This window comes from Columba livia, chromosome Z (genome assembly GCF_036013475.1).
Source record: "Columba livia isolate bColLiv1 breed racing homer chromosome Z, bColLiv1.pat.W.v2, whole genome shotgun sequence".
NCBI classification, from domain to species: Eukaryota; Metazoa; Chordata; class Aves; order Columbiformes; family Columbidae; genus Columba; species Columba livia.
In genome coordinates, this window is record NC_088642.1 from 76,947,126 (window position 1) to 76,970,375 (window position 23,250).

The 23,250-nt window shown below is 42.1% G+C and overlaps 2 protein-coding genes across 5 annotated transcripts in view; one reads left to right on the plus strand and one right to left on the minus strand.

The window, feature by feature from the left end:
• Positions 1–1,938: 1,938 nt before the first annotated feature.
• DHFR (dihydrofolate reductase) lies at positions 1,939–22,956 on the minus strand. Of its 3 annotated transcripts, none has more exons than XM_065046431.1 (6): positions 22,703–22,956; positions 22,151–22,200; positions 18,746–18,851; positions 17,745–17,871; positions 5,294–5,409; positions 1,939–3,777 (listed from the first exon to the last, which is right to left on the minus strand). In XM_065046431.1, exons 1-6 carry the CDS (start codon positions 22,786–22,788, stop codon positions 3,690–3,692), a joined length of 573 nt encoding a protein of 190 aa, XP_064902503.1. In that variant the 5' UTR covers positions 22,789–22,956; the 3' UTR covers positions 1,939–3,689. The 3 variants fall into 3 exon arrangements, with proteins under 3 accessions (XP_064902503.1, XP_005513894.2, XP_064902504.1); XM_005513837.4 differs by lacking the exon at positions 22,703–22,956 and adding an exon at positions 22,400–22,578; XM_065046432.1 differs by lacking the exons at positions 22,151–22,200; positions 22,703–22,956 and adding an exon at positions 21,797–21,890.
• MSH3 (mutS homolog 3) overlaps positions 22,943–23,250 on the plus strand; it is a 125,711-nt gene continuing 125,403 nt past the window's right edge. For both annotated transcript variants that reach the window (XM_065046429.1, XM_065046430.1), the window contains exon 1: positions 22,943–23,141. In XM_065046429.1, the coding sequence (XP_064902501.1) occupies positions 23,031–23,141 (111 nt within the window). In that variant the 5' untranslated portion in view covers positions 22,943–23,030. The remainder of the gene's footprint in view (positions 23,142–23,250) is intronic.

Consider the following 23,250-nt stretch of genomic DNA (forward strand, 5'->3'; position numbering starts at 1 on the left):
TAGCACTGTTTGTTAAATTAGGAAATTCGCATTTAGTATGTACCTTTCTTCTCCATGAATTGCTCTCCATGACAGAGATTTGTTGTTGAAATGTTCCCAATTCTGACCTTGAATATACGGCGGCTGTAAGGCTACTGGTGAGCTACTGAAAACATCAGCCTTCTACTGCAAAATGGAAATTGCTGTCCCCTGTCACATAAGAGAGATAATGAGTGACGAGCAACAGAAACCTTAATGGTTTGTTTTTCATCTCTTATGCAGACCCTCTGGTTTTAGCCATCTTGTTAAAACCAGTATTACCCTTAAAAATTAAATTTTTAATCTGTTTACAACACTGTTCCTGGGAAAGCTTGAATGAGGGGGATTACATTATATCTGTACTATACTTTTCTTGGTGATTGGTAATTATATTGTCACTCATGATGTTATTCATCGTACTTAGCTTCATGGAACTGGGGAAAAACATGACATTTCCCCCTGTACTAGACATAATGAGAATCTATGGCTTTTCACGGAATCATACATTAGTGAGGTACAAGAGTAAACAAAACGTGGAAAGTTGTATTTGGAACAAAGGGGACTTTTAATCAAGCCATAGTATAAAATATTTGTATTTCGCTTAGGATATATAAATGGGGAGGTAACAGGTGCAATGCCCAATTTAGGTGAAGAGCAAACATTTTGTACCTGTTGCTTTTTCAACCAACTTGTCACCCAGTTAAGCATCACTTTTGAAAAGTAAAAGCGCCACACAAATCCCGGCTGGTAACTCCGGTTGTTAGGAGAGCAACCATTTTTCTTGCCTCAGTTTTTGGATGAACAATCTGAGGTATTTTTAAAAGGGTGCAGATTTAAAAAAAAAAAAGTGCAAACTAACAATCCCCTGGAAATAATAAACCTCTCAGCAAACTTTGTATGTGGTTCCTGAACACACAGACTTGCACTCATCTGCCTGTCCATCTTGAAACTGGAACCATCTGACCCTGTCGTGACTGGTGTGTTTGTCATTAGGATGAACACGCTGCTTTTGGACCCAACTTCATTATAATCAAATGCATTTCCCTAATTCTTGATTGGAATCTGTATGGCATATTGAAGTGCTCTGATGCAAAATGTGCTATGCTTTTATTAAATGAAAAACAAAAACCCCCAACAAAAACGCTTCTTTTTGGTAGAGAGGCATACTGAAGAGATCACATCATTAATAGGTTCTGAAAAGTTTTAAGTAGGAAACTGCTGTGTTAGTTCAAAAGTTCTCATTTCCACTCATCATAAATTTACTTAATTTTTTACAGAATTTGACAAATGAACAGTTAAATCTGGAGAGGACTCAGCCCAAAGGACTCAGAGTAACTATGTTCCCAACAGGCTTGTTTACATCCAAGTTAAAGTTACTTTTTGCAGCCAAAGTGGTTCTACAAAGCCTTTCGGCCTCAGTGAGCTGTACTTCCCGCAATGTACGCTTAGGCATAAGTTTTCCAACGTATGTTCACGTTGGTATCGCTGCGTAAGTGCACATTGCACCAAGTCTTAGCTTCCACTTTCCACAAACATCAGTTCCCACAAACACAGTACTTTGCAGACTAGCTGTGCAGAGTTTTCAAGTGGCCTGTTTTTTGATACTAACTGGTACATACGAAACGCTTCTGGGATGTTATTTTCTCTTGTCAGGGTCATTGTGACTTTCTCTTTTTTTTTTTTTTTTAAATACCATCCCCCTGGTAACAGTCTTTTCCCTTTGCTTTCATAATGTGTTGGCAAATTAAAACTCTGGAGACCTTTTGCTGAATTATGCAAGCGTATAACTTTGTTGTTTTAATCTTTATCAACTGATACCAAGCCAGCACACATGGGGCAAGAAGATCAACAGAGGAAAGTACTTACATTTTTAAGAATGCAAAAGGAACACGGAGAAAACTGAAGACAACTCAGAGCAGATGCTGCAAAAATTATCTTTTTAATCAGTTAAATGTTGTAAATTGTCACAGAAGATTTAATAAATGTTCATAGCTGATATTCTAAGTGTTTTTTCTCTTATCAAAGAGGTTAGGTTTTTCAAAAGTAAGCAAAATGAAGGTTTAATCTTAGAAAACTGCGCACTGTTACAGTCCCCTGTACAGTTAGAACACATACAAGCTGCCAATGGTCAGTTCTGTCCTCCCTGATGTTAGAACTGTGTGACATGAAAGGACGAGCAGTATTACGTGAATCTCCCAAAATACTGCTTCACAAGACAATGCTTTTAAAATGCTTCGGGAAAACAGTCAGAAGGGTTTTGAGGGTTACTATTATTTTTAAAAAATATCTTTTTTCACTCTTTTTTTCTCAGACCAACCTGCAGTGAAAGGGAGGCAGGAACCCCTCCCTGCAGGCTCGCACTGCCTGCGTGGCAGCTGCAGCACAAGGAAACCCACACAGGCACGGTGCATCCCAGCCCCTTGCCACGGCACTTCACACAGGGAGGTTTCTGCCACCTGACGAACTCCCCACAGTCAGAACACACTAACATTAGTGATCATATTGGGATAATATTGCCAATAACAACCTTTGGTCAACACTTGGCACTGTGTGCCATTAGAACTAGTGTTACTGCAGCATCAGTATATTGCTCGCTACTTTTAGGGAACAGTAATGCAAAACATTATTACACTAGCTGCATTTACTGAAAGAGGAAACAGGACTTCACTACCTGCTTATAATCCATATCTGTATGCTGAAAAAAATATTCAAAATCACACTGACAATTTAACACTCTGCACCTGCACTGATAACATTTAGAAGGCACGTAAGAACACAGATTCGGTTAAGAAAGCAATGTTTATATTCTTATGCTGCAAGGCAGCCCATGGTCAAACTGACACAGCAACTTTTTGTAAGGGCAGCAGGCCTTTATATGGGTGTGAAGTTAATGGAAACGTTGAAATTTCTTTATCAGATTAATTTGTAAGTCAGTGTTTTCAGCCACATGGCTTGAATCAGGCTGTGTACCCAGGAAGGTTAAGATGACAAGAGAGCACTTCCACGAAGGATCAGTGTACCCCTCAGCTGCTGCTTGAGACCTCCAGACTCCACTTCTCTCATTATGCTTGCTTACCTTTTACTCTATACAGGTACCTTTTAAAGACTGTTACAAATGTCTAGGCCATCCCACTCAAACTCAGCAGTTTTGACGCTTTCTCAGTGTTGGATGTTTTGCATGAAGAGACACACAAACCTTTGCTTAGGTAGACATGTTCTGACGCAGTCTAATGCCTTTCGGTACTCACGGAATTGTTACGTATGCTGCCACGGACTGTGAAGCTCAACACAATGTCTCACGCAACCTTAGCTGAGGTATTCCTTCTCTGGAAACACTCAACACCCACCTGGACACACTCCTGTGTGATCTGCCCTGGTGAACCTGCTTTAGCTGGTGGGTTGGACTGGATGACCTCCAGAGGTGCCTTCCAATCCCAACCCCAACCGTTCTGTCATTCCTTAGAGCTGCCTCTTTCTCGCTGCTGACCAGCCTCATATTTCCACTGCACGGTGTATATTAAGTCTGGGGAGTGTTTTTTGGAATCATTCACTACTGAGGTACCGTAAGATCAAGAAGGATTTTCTCTCAATAATTTAATACATATTTGTACTCAATAAGACTCCATGGAATTAAAATGCCTGCCCTTACACAGAAGTATAGAAAGCCTCATTTATTGTGCCATGACAGTTTTTTCATACACTTCAAATTTGTACTGGATGCCATTCTCTTCTTGGATACCAGCAGGGACACCTGGGTACCTGCAGAGAGGGGAGAAGAAAAAGCAAAAGCCAACAAGTACATTAAAATATCATTATGGGTCACTTGCAATTGATCCAACCAACTAGAGACGATGAAAAGAGATGTTTGACAAAGGAGATGAAAACACCATCCTCACAACAGGTATACCAAGTATACACTACTTCTAGGAATCACATTAACTACTATCAACAACTTGCATGCACATATTTTTTAAATCAAATAGTATACTCTGATGTAGAAAAAACTCTCCACCTTTTTTGCTCAGTAAAAAAACACCAACATTTTTATAAAAGCCTCCAACATATTATTTAAAATTATTGCAAAGGCAGAAGACACACAGAACCCTTCTGGGTTTCTTTGCTTTGCTTTTCCTCAGACAGTTCAAAGGAAATGCTAAGGTAAAGGAGTCTTACAAGTCTACAACAGTTTCTTAAAGCAGCTGAATGCCACCGTGCAAAGTGTTCCTCTATATTCCAGATTTACTAAAACAGTTTTTATTAACAGACACTTCCAAAAACCTCTTCAGCTCCCTGTGACAGATAAGGATTTTGTATGAGTAATGTTCACTTTGAGGGAGAAAGAAATTTTAAATTTGATTTGCTAGGTTTGACTCTATCAGGTCTCCACTTTAGCAAAGGAATTATCTAGTATTTTGTAAATTGATGCTTTAAGGCCAAATTCTGATTTCAGTACAGTGGCCAAAACCAACGTAAACCCAAGAAATGACCAAGAGGGAGAGAGGGCAGCTTTGGGTCAGGCATAAGGATACTGACGTGGGCTCACGATATGGCACAGGGCAGTTCAGAACACCTTAAGGGTTGATGAAGGTGACTTTACCCTCCCCACTCACGTTGTTTGTCTCTCCTGCCCCTCCCTGCTCTCCCTCACTTCAGTGCTAACCCGTTCCCATTCCCTGTGACTTCCCACACTTTTTATTTCTTCCACTGCTGCTATCTAACCAGCTGGGAACCAAAATGGGAATAGCAAGAAGATGAGAAAAGTCCTGTCCTTGCTGGTTCTTGAGACAGACGTTTTAACATTTGCCACCTCTCTACTGCCTGTTGAACGTAATCTCATCAGAGAAGACATACAAGTATGACTGGAGCATGACAAGGATAACACAGGAGAAATCGCAGTGAATGGCAGAAACTTACAGTTCAATACTTGTTCCTACTAAGTTTGTTAAGAAGAAATAATTTTCTCAAGACAAAGGAACAACCTTATAAATCTATAAGTGCTCAACCCTCCCTGCTCAAAGCCATTTAATTTGACATTAAACTGACAAATGCAATTCTTTACTGTAAATATTATGGGAAGGTTGAAGAACACAGCAAGTTCCAACAACTTCTCTGTGCTGAGTGTGGTGCAATTCCAGGTTCTAAGTAAAACATGACTCTGGGGAAAAATACAGTGAAAAGCACCTCTAACTCAAAACAGAACATGGCTTTAATAGCACCCTTACACATTCAAAGTCTTCCATCTGAACCCAAGACTAGTATGCATCTTGATACTTACTCTGTAAGAAGTTTGTAGTCTCTGCAGTTGATTTCCGGAAAAAATGTGTCACTTTCAAATTCCTTCAAAATTCTTGTCACAAATAATCGATGATTAATTGGCTTATCCATCGCTGCCTTTAAAAACAATAGAAATTATTAAAATTGAGTTGTTCCCTGTAAAACAGCTCAACCATGAATGAAGTAGTGTTCTTTACGCAATTTTTTAATATTCTTGTTTTATAACACTCTGGGAAGCCTGTAAGATAACATCAAGTGTAAGTTCTTATCTTGAACACAAGCTTTCTTTACCAACTCTCCAAATACTTGTTTTGACTGCACCAGCCATCACTATGGCAGCATTTGAAAAGAACCAAGAGATGAGTATTTTCTACCTGGAGACTGCATACCAAATGTTATCTAAAACTAAAACTCAGTTATTATTTTATATATTACAGGATTTAAAGAAAGCAGTGAAAATTGAACTCGAAACCTCCTCATAAGTTCATTTTGTGCCAGTTCCACCTGTAAATGGCAGAAACACCTGATCTTGGAGCTTGGGGCATCTGACAGAAATGAAGAAAAAATTACAAGTAGTCCCATGAGAAGAAAGAAGCATCACAGCCCAGTTCCAACAAGCAATTTCTGAATCCTACCTCTGTGAAAGACACGAAGCTTTAAGTGGTGAAAGAGGACCACACCTCAAGGTAATAGTTTCCGATATGTTTAATTAATATCACTGCTAAGGATTTATAATGTATTTTTACTCTGCATTAGTTTTCAGCTTCAGTGATCAAATTATCTATCAGTTTAACTTTAAGTTTGGTATCTGGATTATGGCAAAGTGATAATATGCATTGAAAACTATTTAAAAACAAGAAAGAAACTTTCCAAGCTCCTTGGTTGCAGAGAAGTTATGAAGACACCTGTTAGGTGAGTTCCTCACTAAAAAAATTCACACAAACTTAGGAGTTTAAAAATGACATTTTGTCTCCAGATCAGACTGAAAAGTCACCTTTTCCAGACTTTCTCTGCATTAAAATAGCCCATTAAACGCTATACTGGTGCCCGGTTATAATATATTATTTCTGAAAAGCTTACAGCTGTTTCTCCCCTTCCCTTAAATTTGCAATGAGCAATGCTCTTTGTTGAAGGTGATTCACCATGCAGCATGCTATGAGGTACTACTTTGACAAGCACAGGGGCCAAGTAATAGCAGATTTCATCCCATAAAATTAATTGGTATTACTCTCGAGAAGTTTCTAGAAAAGCTGCTCTATTGCTACAGAACGTCTTAAAATGGAAGTGGTAATTCAAAGCACACCAGTTTCCACCAGCATTGAACTGGTGTTCATCTAGTTTACATATAAATATCACACTTTTTATTTCTTTAAATAAAGGTATGAAGTAAGAGGAGAAACATACACCTGTTGAACGACAGAGGAAGAATAGAATCTGCTTCACAAATAAACACATTCTGTAAACAGAGATACTTCTGTTTGGTAGTTAGGGAATAAATCAACTTCCTATCCAGTTCTATGGGAATTCAACTTCAGCAGGAGCTCTGTACCACCAAGACAGGTCAAGGAAAAATGTATGGAGTGGCTGACCACAGATATTGCAAATAAAGTTGTACTTGGCACAAAAGTGACCGGAATATGACCTCCATTCTAGAAAAACTGTTGCATTTGTTGAGTAAATCAACCATCTGTGTAACTGTCCCCAAGTTAATAAAAAAAGTGCAAATGCTTCCTGAGTTAGCCAGACCAGCTCTGGGGATCTGAGTGTGTAAGTGGCCCTTGAAAACTGAACAGCAAAAAGAACTTGGAATGGAGGTTTCAATCCACATCTTCCTTCTCAGCAGCTGGGAATGCCCACTGTCCTGACAGCGAGCATATTACAGCAACGGGCAAGGAGAAACACGTTTGTAAAGTGATTCAACTTGACATTTCAGTTGCTCTACTCCGATACTTTCACTTGTACTGGGCTTTAAGCACACAGTTCAACCAGGTCACGCGCTGGCACCTGTGCCCGGCCTTGGCTTGTCCACATTGCGCCATCTAGTCATCCCGGGGTTATGTCTGACAATGTCCTTAAGAACCTCGTCTACACGTCTTTTAAACCCCTCCAGGGATGGTGACTCCACCACTGCCCTGGGCAGCCTGTTCCAACGCCTGACAAACCTTTCCAGGAAGAACTTTTTCCTAATATCCAACCTAAACCTTCCCTGGCACAACTTGAGGCCATTTCCTCTTATCCTATCACTTGCTGCTTGGGAGACCAACACCGTCCATGCTACAGCCTCCTTTCAGGTAGTTGTAGAGCGTGAGAAGGTCTCCCCTCAGCCTGACTCTGAAACCACATCTGCAAACTACTGCTATGGACCTGGCACGACAAGGAAGGAGCTTCATCACAACTCTGGCATTTTCATGAGGATTAAGGAAGTTCCTCATTGATATTCAATTCACTCTTGCCTCATCCAGCCCACTCTGTCTGTTTCACCACCTTTTTTTGTAAGTCAGAAGATGCATAGTACTGATTTGATAGAATGTTGACATACTTACTCTGAATTTAATCAACAAAATATACATTATGCGTATTTACTCTAATGAACAGAATAGGGTAAATATGACTTTGTTTAAATGCCACATACAGATAACACGAAGGTATAGAAGTAAATTATCTCAAATACATAAACAGCACATGCAGTAAGCAAATATCTTTCTAGTGATCAGGCAACACTGTGGGAAGTTAGCACAACATTCAGCAGACAAAACGCTTCCAATAAGCTGATCAGTTTTGCCTTTTTTTTCTGCATACTTTGTAAATGTGAAGATAATACATGTGATACAAAAGATACACAGTAAGAGAGAACTTGTTGGAAATAACTGAACCAGGACAAGAAGAAATTTTTCCAATAAAATTATGTCTGTGAGCTCATGCTTCTGTAAATTTGAAAAATCTACATCATTACTCTATGGTCATTATGTTACCCTCACTCCATCACCACAGTGAGTCTCAAAGTGATTACCGGTACAGTTTTAATTTACTGTGTTTTCCCCTCATAATTCATTCAGTTATCCTTGGACTTTATCTGTACCTGCCCTGGTTTCCCTTGGGAGTTGTGTATGTGTTTGCTGTCCAGATAGGCTCATGTCCTTGTGTAGCAGCTACTGAACCTTTTAAGATATTACAGCAACAGGGAAAAGCAATGCTGATTTTCAGTTCACATGAAAGCACTGCCTATTAAAGTTGTGGCTGTCAAGCTGTCAGAAACACCAGAATCACTCCTCAAGCAGAGATGACTTTCCACAACAGAGGGAGGACAAGAGAACTGAGGTGTCAGAAACCCTCCTGTTGTCCCAAGTATGTCAACCCTATATGTGAACTGGAGTCCTTTATTACTCACATCTATCTTCATAATCCTGTAAAGAGATTTTAGCATACCTGTGTCTTTTTGCTTACTTCCAAGAAATCTTTGGCAGGCCTGCCTCTGAAGCATAAAGCAAAAAGGAGATCACAGAATCATAGAATGGCTTGGGTTGGAAGGGACCTTCAAAGGTCACCTAGTCCAACCCCTGCCATGAGCAGGGACATCTTCATGACCTAAGGATCATCTTCCCCGTGATTTCCAGCTGCACCGGACTGAGAGCCATAGAAGATTAAATTACGTCTGCATGTGCAGGACCATTGCCTTAAATTAGTTTCTCTTTGTAGAACACAGGTTAAAACAGACCTGAAGCTCTGCAGTGAAAAACAGCTGTGCATTACAAGTAGCTTCAGATGTATTATATGGAAAATTAGTCTTCTGTAGATCTAATAACCAAAACACTGTAAACTAGTGGGCATAGCAACCAACTGCTGTAGAAATGACCAATTACTTCTAGTCATTTAAGATTCACAGGTTATAGAAGGACGCACACACACTGCTCCTGCCTTCTCATCTAGTACCGATTACATAAAATAACAGCCAAAGTAGCTACATGAGCTACTTATTTTTCAAGAGTCTTTCTATTGCTAGACAACATTGCCAATCCAAACAAAATATGAGAACATTGTAAAAGAGAAAATTGCAAAACAAACAGTTTGATTATTTGCATTCTGTTTTTCAACTCTTAACATATTTTGGGTCATATAGGCAAGCTGTATTTGGAAGCCACAAGAGTATTAAAGTATGTATTTTATGCGTTAAAAAAATCTCACAGCTGAAGAGCTTAAAAAGTCCTAGATCTCACCTAGGTAAAAGGACTTGCCTAAGATGAACTCTGGCTATTAGGAGAGTTGCAGTGATAACCAGGACAACTATCACCTTCAAAAATCCTTCCTTCCCATGCTACTAGTGCTCAGCTTACTGAGGCTGGGAACCGCCCTTCCTTCCCAAGCCCCTAAGGCTAAGCCTAGTGAGAGAGGAGATGCTGTGGTAGCTCCCACCAGCCGTTCCCTGTCAGGGACAAAAGAAAGCACAACAAAAATCTTTATGACCGTTATCAAACCCCCTGACCATCTTGGCCTTGCAGAAACAGATACACTTTAGTCACTAGGCTTTTCTGTGTGTTAGTCTTAAATGAGAGGCTTTTAAATCTTTTCCTCTATGATCTCCGCAAGTAGCTTTGAAAAAGAACTTAAAAAGCAATAACCTTTCACAGCTGCATGATTTGTGTCTGCAACTGACTCATATATTAACCTTTTTTAGTCATTATTTTTTCCCAGAGGAATGTCAAATCAATATGGTTGTTCACAAGCACAGGCACACAAGAAGCTTTTTCAGGAGTAATAGCAATATTACACTTTTCTTTACATGTTAACAATCCCATCGATTTTATTTTGAAGATGGTACTGGGAAAGCTGGATATGTCCCTCTCAAGCCTGTGAAGGTATGAAGATACTAAAAGAATTTTTTTTTTTTAATTATTAGTAAATCCACTAGTCCATTGATAATAATGTAGTTTTTTCTTCTGATTTTATTTATCAAAGAGCAAGAAGTATTGGCCCGCAAAGGTATGACTACAATATCACAGATATATTTTTACAAAACATAAATCTCTGCAAGAGGACAGTGTTGTCACCTGTAATGTGGTGACCGTGCCACTGTTATATAAGACATACTAGGGAATTGCACTTCAAGTGCTCAAACCTTTTCTCAAAAAACAACTAGAAGGTCATAGGAATACAGGAAAATTGTCTTCTCATTCCTGCCTTTTAGTTCAGACAACTACGCAAAGCTACACAACTATGCACGGGAAAATCCTCCATACGAATTAGTTCACTCTAAACCAGAACTAGCAGAGAAGCCAATGCAGTACCCAGCTTTTTGCAGGGGTTGCTCCCAGAGCAGAATGATGTCTCAGGCCTGCAGTGTGACGTCCCCCATGTCACCAATGCATCGTGGCTCAGAGGAACCTGCTCTTTGCAGCACGTTCTTTGGGAACTCTGTTACACACGTTAGTCTCTATGCCAACAGGCATGCAGCTGAAATCCACTCTGCCTTATGTGCAGGGAATGTAGAGAAATTACTACTATTTCTTTTATAGTTTACAAGGAAATTGAGACATACTAAAATGTAACCTTTAAAATGTATATTAATATATTAGCATTAGCTAGTAAAGTTTTGGCAGGCTTGAAAAAAATAATGCTAAAACTAGTGACTCTAATTGTTAATGGTTTTCCCTTTTAAAGCAGTGACCCCTGTGGTACAGCAAAGGTTTGAAGCTTAGTAAATGTGGCATTCACAACCCACTCAGGGCATTCAGAACCCACTGAAGCTTATATGCTTAGTCGAGAAACTCTATTTAAGAGGGTAATTAATCATCTGCAAAAGACTTGCTGCACTAATGCTGCATTAATAGTAGCTTCATAATTCAATAATTTTGCAGAATTAAAATGGGTAGATTACCAAACACAATATGTCAAATACTAATAGGTAGGAAGACACCTGAGCATGAATAGTAGATAAAATTTTCCTTGGAGATTACTGGAAATTTAATTTCCCAGCTCAAGCCTCTTTGTTGAAGAATTTCCCCAAATGTCATTTATCACCAGCATCTATTCTGTTATGGCCAACCTAGATATTAACTAACCAGTAAAACCAACAAAACTTCTTAAGAAAGAACTTTTTGTTCTGTTATTAAATTCCAAGTGTGTTCTCCAAATGTAATACACAAACACAAATCTGTACTTCAGCAATGTGACCTTGAGTCTCATTGTTTGCTTCTGTGGCACTGAGAAAGCAACAAGCTGAGTAGGAACACATACATCTGAAGAGACTATTTTAAATGTTCAAGATGCTGAATGGAAAACTGTTCTATCAAGGTGAAAACCTGTTTGACATATAGCCTGTTTTGGTGTTACTAAACAGGCCTTGGTTATGAGGACCTGAGTCATAAATTCTTCAATTCTTTTTTTTTTTTCTCCCATTTTTTTTTTTAAAGTTTTCTTTCTAGTGTTTTGCGTGTTTCCAGCCTCCCCACCCCCTCAAGTTCTCTTTAGGGATTTGTGCTTGGTTATTTTTACAAAGCAGGATTTATATTAAACATCCTACAAACAACACAGCACAAGACCATACCATCCAGATAAGTGAAGCTAGAGCTGGTTTTGTTTTTTAAACTCCGTTTAATTATTGGGGATGTGCTGGACTTACAGTTCCTATTCCTAGTAAAATCTGAATGTTGTTTTTAAGAGTGCATCTACATTTGTGTCTTAACCATAGAAACGTGGTTTTGAAATTAATATTCCAATTCTCCCCACTCACTATGCTTTAGTTGTACTGGGGAGCAATTGCGGTGAGCATGAATTACATTTCTTGGGAATGAAACCCCGCCAATCTGTTCCAGGAACACATCTGATAAGCTCCAACAGCTAAGAGGGACTCAAGCACACAACAAGCACCCATGAGCCAGCAAATGACTCTCAAATCAAGTGCTTATGCAAAATCATGGAGAGCCTCTGCTGATGCAGAACGGCTTTGTAACTGCTGTGACCTACTGGCCACTGCTGGGCTGCTACACTCCTCCTTCCTCATCCCTATAATCAATAGCAACACCAACTCCTGGAACTCAGGGGATCCAGAACAGCCCAGAAGATCCAGTATGGCACCACAATGAAATTCAAAAAGTGAAACTTGCAAATCTGTGCTGTGAGAAATCCAGAAGCTTACCTGAAGGCAAAAGTAGTATTTTGTGGGTGTATCAGGAGACGATAAACCTGATGAGGTAGTCAGTGTCAAGGCACACTTAGGAAAATGAAGGCTGTATGAGCTTTTTGAACCCCCGTTGGACTGTGGGAGTTGTTTTCAATCTTTTCTGCTCTCATTTCCTAATACTAATACCCTACACAGCTCTCCCTGTCCCCATCAAAATGCTTGATATGTCTAGCTGCTCTGCCTTTGCCTGCTACAGAGGTCAAGGCCCAGAAGAGACAGTTTCCCAGAGTATGCTGCTGAACACAGTATGAGTGTAACCTACATGAGGACTTGGACGGCCACCCTGTTCAGAGCTCACCTTTCTCTGTTCTTCACAGGACTTGAGGCAGCTTATGTCAATACTCCCACCACCATGGAGAGAACTGTGTCCTTGAGGACCTAGGGGCAGTGGGCAAGATGACTATAAGCAGCAGACGGCTGCACTGTGTCCTTATAAATGTTCAGAGACTGCCAGACTTGCTCCTCTCCCGCTGCAGTCCTACGAGAAGAGGTTGCAGATACCAGTAGTCCCTTGCCTCCATGCCATCTGCTGCTGAGGGCAGCATCCTCCCCCAAAATGCCACCCTGGAGCACACACTCCAGCACCTTCGCTTGCCTCAGTTCTTAGAGGCTGGGCAAGGCACAGGAGCCATCTGTACTGGAGACTGAGAGACAGACTGGACACCTGTGTCCCACAGAGAGCCCTTCTGCACCTAGGCAGCTGGGTAGATGCTCCACCTCGTCACAGTTCTCTGGATAAGCCAGGCTTGTGTTTCAGTGTGGTATCTGGGCATGGCAGCATGAGGCACAGAGAGGATGCAGCCAGGAAAGACATGGACCTGCTGGAGAGAGGCCAGAGGAGGCCACCAAGATGATCAGAGGGATGGAACAGCTCTGCTGTGAGGACAGGCTGAGAGAGTTGGGGTTGTTCAGCCTGGAGATGAGAAGGCTCCAGGGAGACCTTACTACAGCCTTTCAGTATTTAAAAGGGGCCTGTAAGAAAGATGGGGACAGATGCTTTAGCAGAGCTTGTTAGAGCAGGACAAGAGGTGATGGTTTTAAACTACAAGAGGGGAGATTCAGGCTGGACATGAGGAAGAAATTTTTGACATTAAGGGTGATGTGACCCTGGCCCAGGTTTGGCAGAGACGTGGTGGATGCCCCAGCCCTGCAGACATCCCAGGACAGGCTGGACAGGGCCCTGAGCAACCTGATCTGGTGAAGATGTCCCTGCTCATGGCCCCTGCCATGAGCACTGGATGAGCTTGGAAGGTCCCTTCCAACCCAAATTATTCTACAATTCTCTTTTGGATAAGGCAGGCATTCAAACATCTTGAGTGACTCTGTGCAGAAAGAAGGTGCCAGCACCTCTTTTCAATCTGATGTCCTTTGGAAACATCTTGAAACATGTGTGAATTTGCCCCAGTTCATGGGCTACCCTTGGTAACCCTTCTGGATTGCCACCCTGAATCGAGGTGAGTTGTGGTGCTGCCCACAGCACCCACAAAGCGTATGGAAAAGCAAAGAGAGCAAAGGCCTGGAAGATCATGCAAATGTTCCCCCCTCATACCATCTACAGAAATACCGTTTGGTGGATTGTTTCAGGGAGCTCAGTGACAACAACCCTAATCATGGTAGATCTCCCTATCCCAAACTGATTAACTGATCAGAAGTTGCTAAGGTTAGGAGCTGTGTTAAAAGGCTCCACAGGACAATAAACCACTCTCTTGAATAATGATATGGAGTCTGGAATTGTTGCCTGGCAATGACAAAGCTTCTGTAGTAGCTCTTGACAGATGGCCTCAGCTGTACATCCTCACCTTCAATACATTCTGCATCTACTTCTTATTCTCCAAGATCCCTTTACCAACGTGATGCCACCAACCTGAGCTCAAGCCCTTTGCCAAGGGCCACCAATCAACCAAGCCAAAGCAGCCACACTGAAGACTCCAAGGATGCTATTATCCCCCATCTTCCTACTCGTCCCTCAAGACATCCACAACAACCCATGACATGCAGTCAAAGCAGCCCAATATAAATGAAATGAAATAAGTGCAACAGGTGCATGCATGCGTGAACTTGCTGTTCCCTTTTGTAGCGATCCTGACCAAAAGATCACTGTACATTAGGGAGTTAGCGATGCACAGAACAATTAACCTGAAAAGGCCCAGCCTTGTACTGTGCTGCACGTATTTCTTGACCACAGGATAAGCTCAGCCAGAACGCTGTAACAGAGGAGTCTGTAGGCAGCTCTCACTTGGCACAGACACCTACACCACTCATGTGTCCTTGCCTTTATCTGAAAGAGCAGCAAGTAGTTCTCATGTGAACATCCTTTAAGTTTGCCAGCAGAAATGATGAATAGACTTGTTTTCTTGTAAGGAAGTCCTATAACAGCTTGAATGACCAGCATGGGGTAGCCCTTCCTACAGACAGGATCTGTGCAGCACGCTGCACGTTGCTTGCAGGCTCCTCCAGTGCCACACAACTTGGAGTTCCCAACATCTACAGGGATGTAAGAGAACTTACACCATTCTGTCCTTCTTCTGACTCTTAGCTCTACTTAGTAGTGTTTTAAATGACACTTTACAGAGTTGGGATGCAATTCTCACCGGGATCATAACAGACTAGCTTCTTGTGGTGTAAAACAGCTCCCTACTACACAGTTGTGTGGCTACGCAGAGATGTAGAAGTGGATATACTCAGCAGGCATGGTAGTGCTACTTGTAAATTATGAGGAGGAGCTAGGGACAAGACCAGAAACGGAAAAGGGTTGATGGTGGCTGGGACCTTTATTTGCAGGAGGCAGATGAAAAGTGCGGTGCTTTCCAGAGTGGCCTGTTCTCCTTGTCAAGGTGTGTCCTCATAAAGCTTTATCTGGTTTGAAAGATCTGATGTTAGCGCTAAACTCCTCCATGTGCTAAAAGTAGAAATGCCATGTCCTCAGCACTGCTTGTTTCAAACTGCTTCTGTTGCAGTTACTTGCTGAAGCAATTACATTCCCTCCATCGCAGGCTTGTATTAGTAAATGTAATCAGTTCTAAAGCCTTAAGCCGTACAAAGTAGTAAGATCCAAATAATGCTTTAAAAGCAAATACCTGCAATTACTGAGCAAAATGATTCATTTGAATTACCAACTGCTCTTTTACTTCCCACACATTTCTACATGGTATAATGTCAATATTCCTGTAATCCTTTGTGAATCTTTAATACAGGCACTAAAAATATTACCTGCAGTTTTGGCAGAGCTGTATGTTTTCCATCAAAGTCTTCTAATTAAGATCACAAAGCTAGTTTGAATGCATGAATCTATATAAAACTGTCAGCTTTCTCCCTAATGAATTACAAATTCCTTTTAAACATCCCACGTAGATATTTGAAAGGGGCAAAACAGTTGAAGTTTTAAGTCATATTCCCTTATGCTGACCAGCACAAGTAATACATTGCAAAAGTACTCTCAATCAAAACTGCCTATTTACAATCTAAGCATTGGCAAGTAATAGTCTAAAAAGTGGCATTGATTTCTACAAAATAATCAGCCAGGCACTGAAAAACAGTTAAATTAGAAGTCTGCAACAGAGGTGCCCCTGGAAGAACAGGCAAAAATCTTTGCAGCACTAGATGAGCACACAAGTCAGTGCACAGAAGAGGCAATGCTGCTGCTCACATTGTGCCTCCTGCAGCATCCCAGGCAGAAGCCCAGTCCAGTCTCTTGCTCATGTTGGGTAGTTATGACCAATCTGAAGGGAATCTTTCTCCAGAAATAAACTTCCTACTTACTGCCTGGAAGCAGGCATTTCAATGGCTGAGAGTGAATGGCAGGTTACTTCTACATGTTAATACCTAATCAAAGACTGAATGAGTTGGGACATCAAATACATGGTGGACTTCACCACATGCAAGACTGATTATAAATTTTAAAAAAGACAGAGGAACAACAGCACTTTACAGGCTATTTGCATATGCATCTTATTTTTCTTACAATCTTTGCAGTATCTAACTGCTTTGCCTTTTTTTACTGTAGAAGATACATTCCCTAAGGCACAAAGAAGAGGTTCACGAAAGGCACAAACTACAAATGAAAGAAATATTAGAACATTTATTTTCCCACCCAGCATACAAAGCACTCTGTCAGCTCTAATTTGCTACCAGCAGCATGATGCCATTGTCATCACACACCTGAAGTACAACTGCCAAACAAGAAGTGGAGTACAATTCCCAGCATACTTCTTATGACCTAAAGGACAGCAGAACTATTTTTCCTTTACTATATTAAAAAAGGGGATTTGCTTTACAATTCTTGATATTTTTAATCAGAAGAATGCTTATTGTTGTCCTTATTCCATATTTTCCTGACTGAGATGAAAGAAACCAGGGTTGATGGCAATAATCTTTTGTGTGGTACTGTTTGATGAGAAATACAAATTATATAAGAACTTAACAAGTCAAAATCAATAGAGAGTTAAAGGGCAGAACCCTGACTGTGTAGGGGCTGAAAGGATGACTCTAGGGATGTGGGTGGAGGCATGGAGAGTTGACTAAACTTTACATGGATAAAGAGAAGATGAGAAGAAAGATTTGGGGGAAGGGAGAAAGATGGCTGAGGAAACACCGAGCAACAAGATGGGTTTTATTTCAGACCCTCACTTTGCACAGCTAACATCTCAGTTAAGGACAGGCAGACTATTACATTTGTGGGAAAGCAAGGTGATTATGAAAGGCTTTGTGCAAAGCCAGTCCTCAGAAAAAAGCGGCACATGCTGCCTTTTTGGCACATGAACGGACACCTGAATACTGAGATGTTCTAGACATGGAGAGAAACCTGTGGAGTGGGAAAAGCAGTGATGCCTGGTTGCTGGTTGGGAAAACAGTCAGTTCTACGTTTTGTTGCATGATTATCTCCACTTATTGCTGATACCAACACCTGGCAGCTCTCTCTAACTCCTCTTTTCTTACCTGTATAATATGTCATACTCTGGCTAAAAATTTGGATCACTTCTCCTGGTTTCCCCACATCCTCTGCAGAGCCAGTCTACTTCCTCAGTAAAATAAATGTAACAAGATGGGTCTTCGTTTATAAACCTAACAATTTAGATAGTTAAGAAAAGCTTGCGAAAGTGCAAGAACTGTATGATACTGGGCCTTTAGCAAGAGCAACATTCGGTTTCTTGTGAATTGAAATTTTACTCTCCAAGACTTGTTCTGTTGGAACCACTGGAGTTTGCTGGGTCACATGAAGGAAATTATCTTCCTAAAGCTGCAGAAAATGAGTAATTTAGGAGTACTCTAACTGTACCTTGTAAACTGAAGAGCCTCCGATGATCCAAACCATGTCTACTTTACTCTGTAACTCTGGCAAATCCAAAAGAGTTAAAGCATCATCCAGACTTTTGGAAAGATAATGTGCTCCTTCTGGAGCTTCCCTAGGAAAAGCCAAGTTTTGTTAGTAAATAATTAAAGGACCATTCATCATGAAAATTAATAAAATCTAGATATGCATTCTGTTGAATTAACAAATGACTAAATGCTTCACAATAGTTAATTATTTTGAAATGCATATTATCGCTAAACTATGCTAGAATTCTCATCTGACTGCCGGATTGCCTAATAAATCACAGTTTAATCATAACTGTGACTTAAGAGGCATTATAAATTACAGATCTGAAATTTTATATCATGTTTTAAAAAAGGTGTAACTGAGAAATTTTGATATCTCTAAAATGAAATACAGATTTCTAAACCATTAATATTTCATTCAATAAAACTAGCCAAAAAGCCCTTATCCCCCACCCTCTCTCCCCCCCATATTCAGTCCCAAACTCACCAACATTCTCCAAACAAATAAACCACTATACGTGGATATTTTTGTTTAAGACTTTTTGGATGACTGTGGGTGATACATTCAAAAAGAGAGCTCTGAAAAAGGACAGTTCTTTTCCTTAAATGCTCATTAAAATAAACTTCAAAAAGGGAAGTAAGACCCATCAACCTAACCAGGAACTAGAGAAATACAGTTTAATACATGAGTCAGAAAGACTACTGACAATCATCAGTTCGCATGCAGAGCTAGGGCTAGTATTTATTATGTAATGACAATTATCTGGTGAATTAATTAAAAAAAAAAAAAAAAGAAATTAAAATAACAATTAATAAAACTGAAGAAATGTTATCACTCAGAACCTCATAACCAGATATCCACAATGTTACATTTAGGATTACTTTAGGATGTATTGCTACACATATGCTTAGGTGCAGACTTGTTATTTATTTTACAGGCCTATTATCCATCAAACATACCTGAGCTCTCTGCTGAGCACTATATTAATCCTGTCTTTTAAAGGACGATGCTTCTCAGGAATGGAAAACCAGGTTTTTCTACCCATGACCACTGCATTCTGTTTACCTGAATAAGAGAGAAAACACTTATTTAAAGGGTATTTTTGCTCTGTCCCAAATTTGTTTTAGTTGTTTCATGGCACTGCTGGACTTTCCCTCTCTCCCCCTTGAAAACCACATTTCAGCACTTAACGAAAGCACAAGCTTAGGCCTCATTTCTCTAATTGGTCACATGCACAGAAGAAGGGGTTTGTGGCCTCCAAGTATTGGCAGGCAGTTGACAGCAAATTAGTCTCATGCACACCTATAAATTTATAATTGAAAGAAAATCAAAAAAGGCATGTCATTGCCCATTACATGCATTACACAGACACTGGCTCTGCTGTAGTTATGAGGCCAAATCAATCTTTGTGTGAGACCAACTAACATTGTCAAAAAGTTCTCTTAGTGTGAAAAAACATCATTGTTCTCTTTATAAATCCAAGCAGTATACAGTAATCGACTTTATGTTTGCATGGTCCACCATTCAAGTTATAAAATCAGCAATAATTCCCAGCTTTGAGTGTTATTTAAGGAAAAAAAAAAAAAAAAGGAAGCCATACAAAGGACAAATTTTAGGAGAACTAGCCAAATGAAATCCAAAGCAGAACTGCAACAGGTGTTCAATCAAATTCTAGAATTCACCTATCATTTCTGACCAAACCCAAACATTCATAACATGATTATCTCTTATATGTATCCTGCTAAGAGGGTTTCTCTTTTGCTGCATCAAAAAGAGCATGGGCAGCAGGTGGAGGGAGGCGAGTCTGCTCCTCTACTCTGAGACCCCACCTGGAGTCCTGTGTCCAGCTCTGGGTCCTCAGCACAGGACACACATGGACCTGTTGGAGAGGGGCCAGAGGAGCCACAGGAATGATCAGAGGCTGGAACAGCTCTGCTGGGAGGACAGGCTGAGAGAGTTGGGGTGTTCAGCTGGAGAAGAGAAGGCTCCAGGGAGACTTTATTGTGGCATTCCCATACTTTAAAGGGGCTAATAAGAAAGATGGGGACAGACTTTTTAGCAGGACCTGTACTGACGGGACATTTAGTGATGGTTTTAAACTAAAGGAGGGAATATTCAAGCTGGACATAAGGAAGACATTTTTGACACTGAGAGTGGTGAGAGCCTGGCCCAGGTTGGCCAGAGAGGTGGTGGACGCCCCATCCCTGCAGACATCCCAGGCCAGGCTGGACGGGGCTCTGAGCAACCTGATCTGGGTAAAGATGTCCCTGCTCATGGCAGGGATGGCACTGGATGAGCTTTGAAGGTCCCTTCCAAGCCAAATTATTCTGTGATTCTACAATTATGAGGAAGTGGAGATCCCAGAGAAATAAGCAAAAAGGTTGAGACTCATAAAAAGGTAACAGAAGTTCTTAACAGCACTACACAGCAGGAGAGATTTTAGAGAAAACAGTATTTTTTCATAGCTATCCTCCCTGCTTCTTGGTCTGAGAGGCTGGATCTACTAGATCACACCACAGAATCAATACTCCAGTTGTTTATTAGCAACGTCTGAAGACTCTTCTGCAGATAAGTTCAATGAGCAAGTTTCTTAGATGTACTGCAGTGTCAATTTAGATGTGTTAGCACAGACCACTGACAGCACTGCTGAAGGATATAAGTATTTTCTTACTCAAGATTCATACTGGTATGCCTACAGGGTCAGAACAAAGATGCGTCTAGACCAATAGCTAAACTACAGCAGTGGCAAGTGCAGACATGCAAGCACTGAAGATCAGTGATCTTCACTTACAAAAATTAGTGACTCTGACTTTTTTGAGCCAATGGTGATGTCGTTGCTGTGAAGATTTATGGCAGCAAAATGCATTAAGAGGTCTGGTTACAAAGCAACTTGGCTGCCAAGCATCATAGCTTATTAAAAGATTTACAGGCAGGATGGAGCAAAGCTTTTCTTTTAAATTATACTTAAAACATCTTTTTGTGATTACAGATTATTTGTGCTGGATAAGATCCAAATCGCAGACATATAAAAAGACTTACATTGTGTTACATCTTTTTTGTACATAAGGTTGCAATGGACTGAATCAGGTCTTCAAAACGTAAATAAAATCCTTCACTTAAGACTGCTGCAAAATGAGTTTAAACATTCCTTCTGGAATATGGAACAGACCTTCAAACCAGAATATGAAATAGGTCACTCAGTCAAAACACGGGCACATGTTAGGCTGCCTAGAAGTCTTAGCAAACAAGTGAGTTTTGCTAGACACAAATTTTAACAGGACCATGAAAAAAAAAAAAGAACCACAGGAAAGAGTGACCACATTGGGAAAGCAGCAGAAATGTGAGGACAAACCTGCTGTCTCTCATGGTTCTTATTCCACCAGGCACAGTGAGCCGCTTCCATGGCTCAGAGAGGTCCTGTTCTCTCTCAACACCTCCTGCCTGATCCTACCTCACACCTTGTACTGACAGTCCCCACAGACACCCAGTAGACTTGACTACCGGGTCACAGAAGGAAACGTCAAACCAGCACTAAAGCCAGTGTGAAAGAGGAATGGGGGCAATGCGGCAAGACCTGTCTCTTCTGGCAGTGCTAAGTACCCAGTCAAAACAAATTAGCTGTTTTAATCTTTTGTATTCCTATCTTTGTTTGTTTCTGCTGCCCTTCACAATTTTTTTCAGCCCACAATAACTGCTTTTGTCTCACCAAATCAACAGAGTCTATAAAATTCCTTTGTGCAAAGGTCTTGCTGGGCCTGAACATTATTGCCGTGTATTACCAGCACAGTTGCATGTTACTGTGTACAGATATATTGCGCATGACTGCAGAATTGCTGCTGTGTTGTGGGTATGGTTATGGTTTTCTGGCACATTGGGATGTCTCAACACTCACAGAACCAAGCAAAATTACTGTCACAAGGGTCAGAGGGGTGAACAAACGGCCAAGGCTGAGCCAGAGCAAACAACTTAGATAAGCTAATGCAGCCTGGAAAAAAAAAACAAACACAAACCTTTGCTAATTCATTGTGATACAAAACTCTTTCAATTTTTCATTTGTTCAGGGGTGGAGTTGTAGGTACAGCCAAGTAAGTGAAGTTTTCTAATCTGTTGGGGAAACAGGACTTTGAAATTATTTTTTTAGAAATAATGTTCAGCCCCGAAACATCTGATTCACCTCTAGCTTCTCTATCTGAAATAATCTGCTGATGTTATTTACAAGGAGGTAAAATACTTGTGAGGCTTGGGAAGGTTTGCAGAAGCAGGACTTTTAAGTCAGGCGAGAATAAAATCACCAGTCTTTTCATGACTGATACTGCATGAACTGATTTTAATAAGCAGCGGCACCTCAGCCAGGAGTACGGTACCTTCCACGTGGGTCGTGCTCGTCATCCTCTGGAAGTACTTGTACTCGTTCCTGGCAAAACAAAACAACACAACATGAAAAGCATAACAACGTGGTTCAGGAAAAAAATTACGTTTCTCTAATCGGGAAAAAAAACCCATGACGCAAATGCCGCCGCCGCTCGGGGAGGTGAGGCTGGACAGGGCCCGGCCCGGTGCCCTGACTGAAGGGAGAACTTTGGCCCCGGGTGTCTGCCCGCAGCAGAGCTTACCCGCGGCCGAAAGGCTGTTGACACGCCTCCCCGAGCCCTGGAGCACCGCGGGGCCTAGCAGCCACTGCCCGGCGTGGCCGCGGGGCCCGGCAGCCATTTCCCCGCCACGGCCCCCTCCAGCCGCCACGGCGGCCACTTTCCCGCCCCGCTGATCATCGCCCTCCCCGACTATAACTCCCAGCACGCAACGCGCGGCCCCGCACAGCCCGCCGGCGGGCAGCGCGCCGCGCTGCATGCTGGGAGTTGTAGTCCGCCCGCGCGCCCACCGCCCCGGCGGGAAGGAGCCCGGCAGAGCCGCGGTACCTCAGCGGCGGCCAGGGCAGGGTGCCGTCCTTCCCGATGCCCATGTTCTGGCACACGGCCACGATGGAGTTCAGCAAGCGCACCATGCTGCCGACCGCCGCAACCAGACTTCGGACCGAGCGAGGTCGCAGCAGCGGGGCGGGACGTCGCCGGCGGCAGGGCCAGCCCAGTGGCGGAGCGCTGAGGTGGGAGCTTGGGCGGAGCGCAACGCGCCCGCGGGCCCCTCCGTTCCCTTCTCTTCCCTCGCCGCCCCGCCCCACGCCGCCGTCGCATCCGGCGAGGCACGTCTTGCCGCTGCCGGCGGCCGGCACGCGGGTCCGCCATCGCCATGCCGCGGCGGCAGCGGCGGGAGTGCGGCGGCGGCGGGCAGCAGATGGTGCTGAGCAGGTTCTTCGGATCGGCGGGGAGCGGCGAGCAGCAGGGCGCTGTCCGGCAGACGGTGCGCCCAGGACGGCGGCGGTTGGGGCTGAAGGCGCCTGGAGGGCCGGGCCGGGCGGGAACCCTGGTGGTGGTGGCGGAGGCCCCTCGGGGCTGTCTGGTCACCCCGT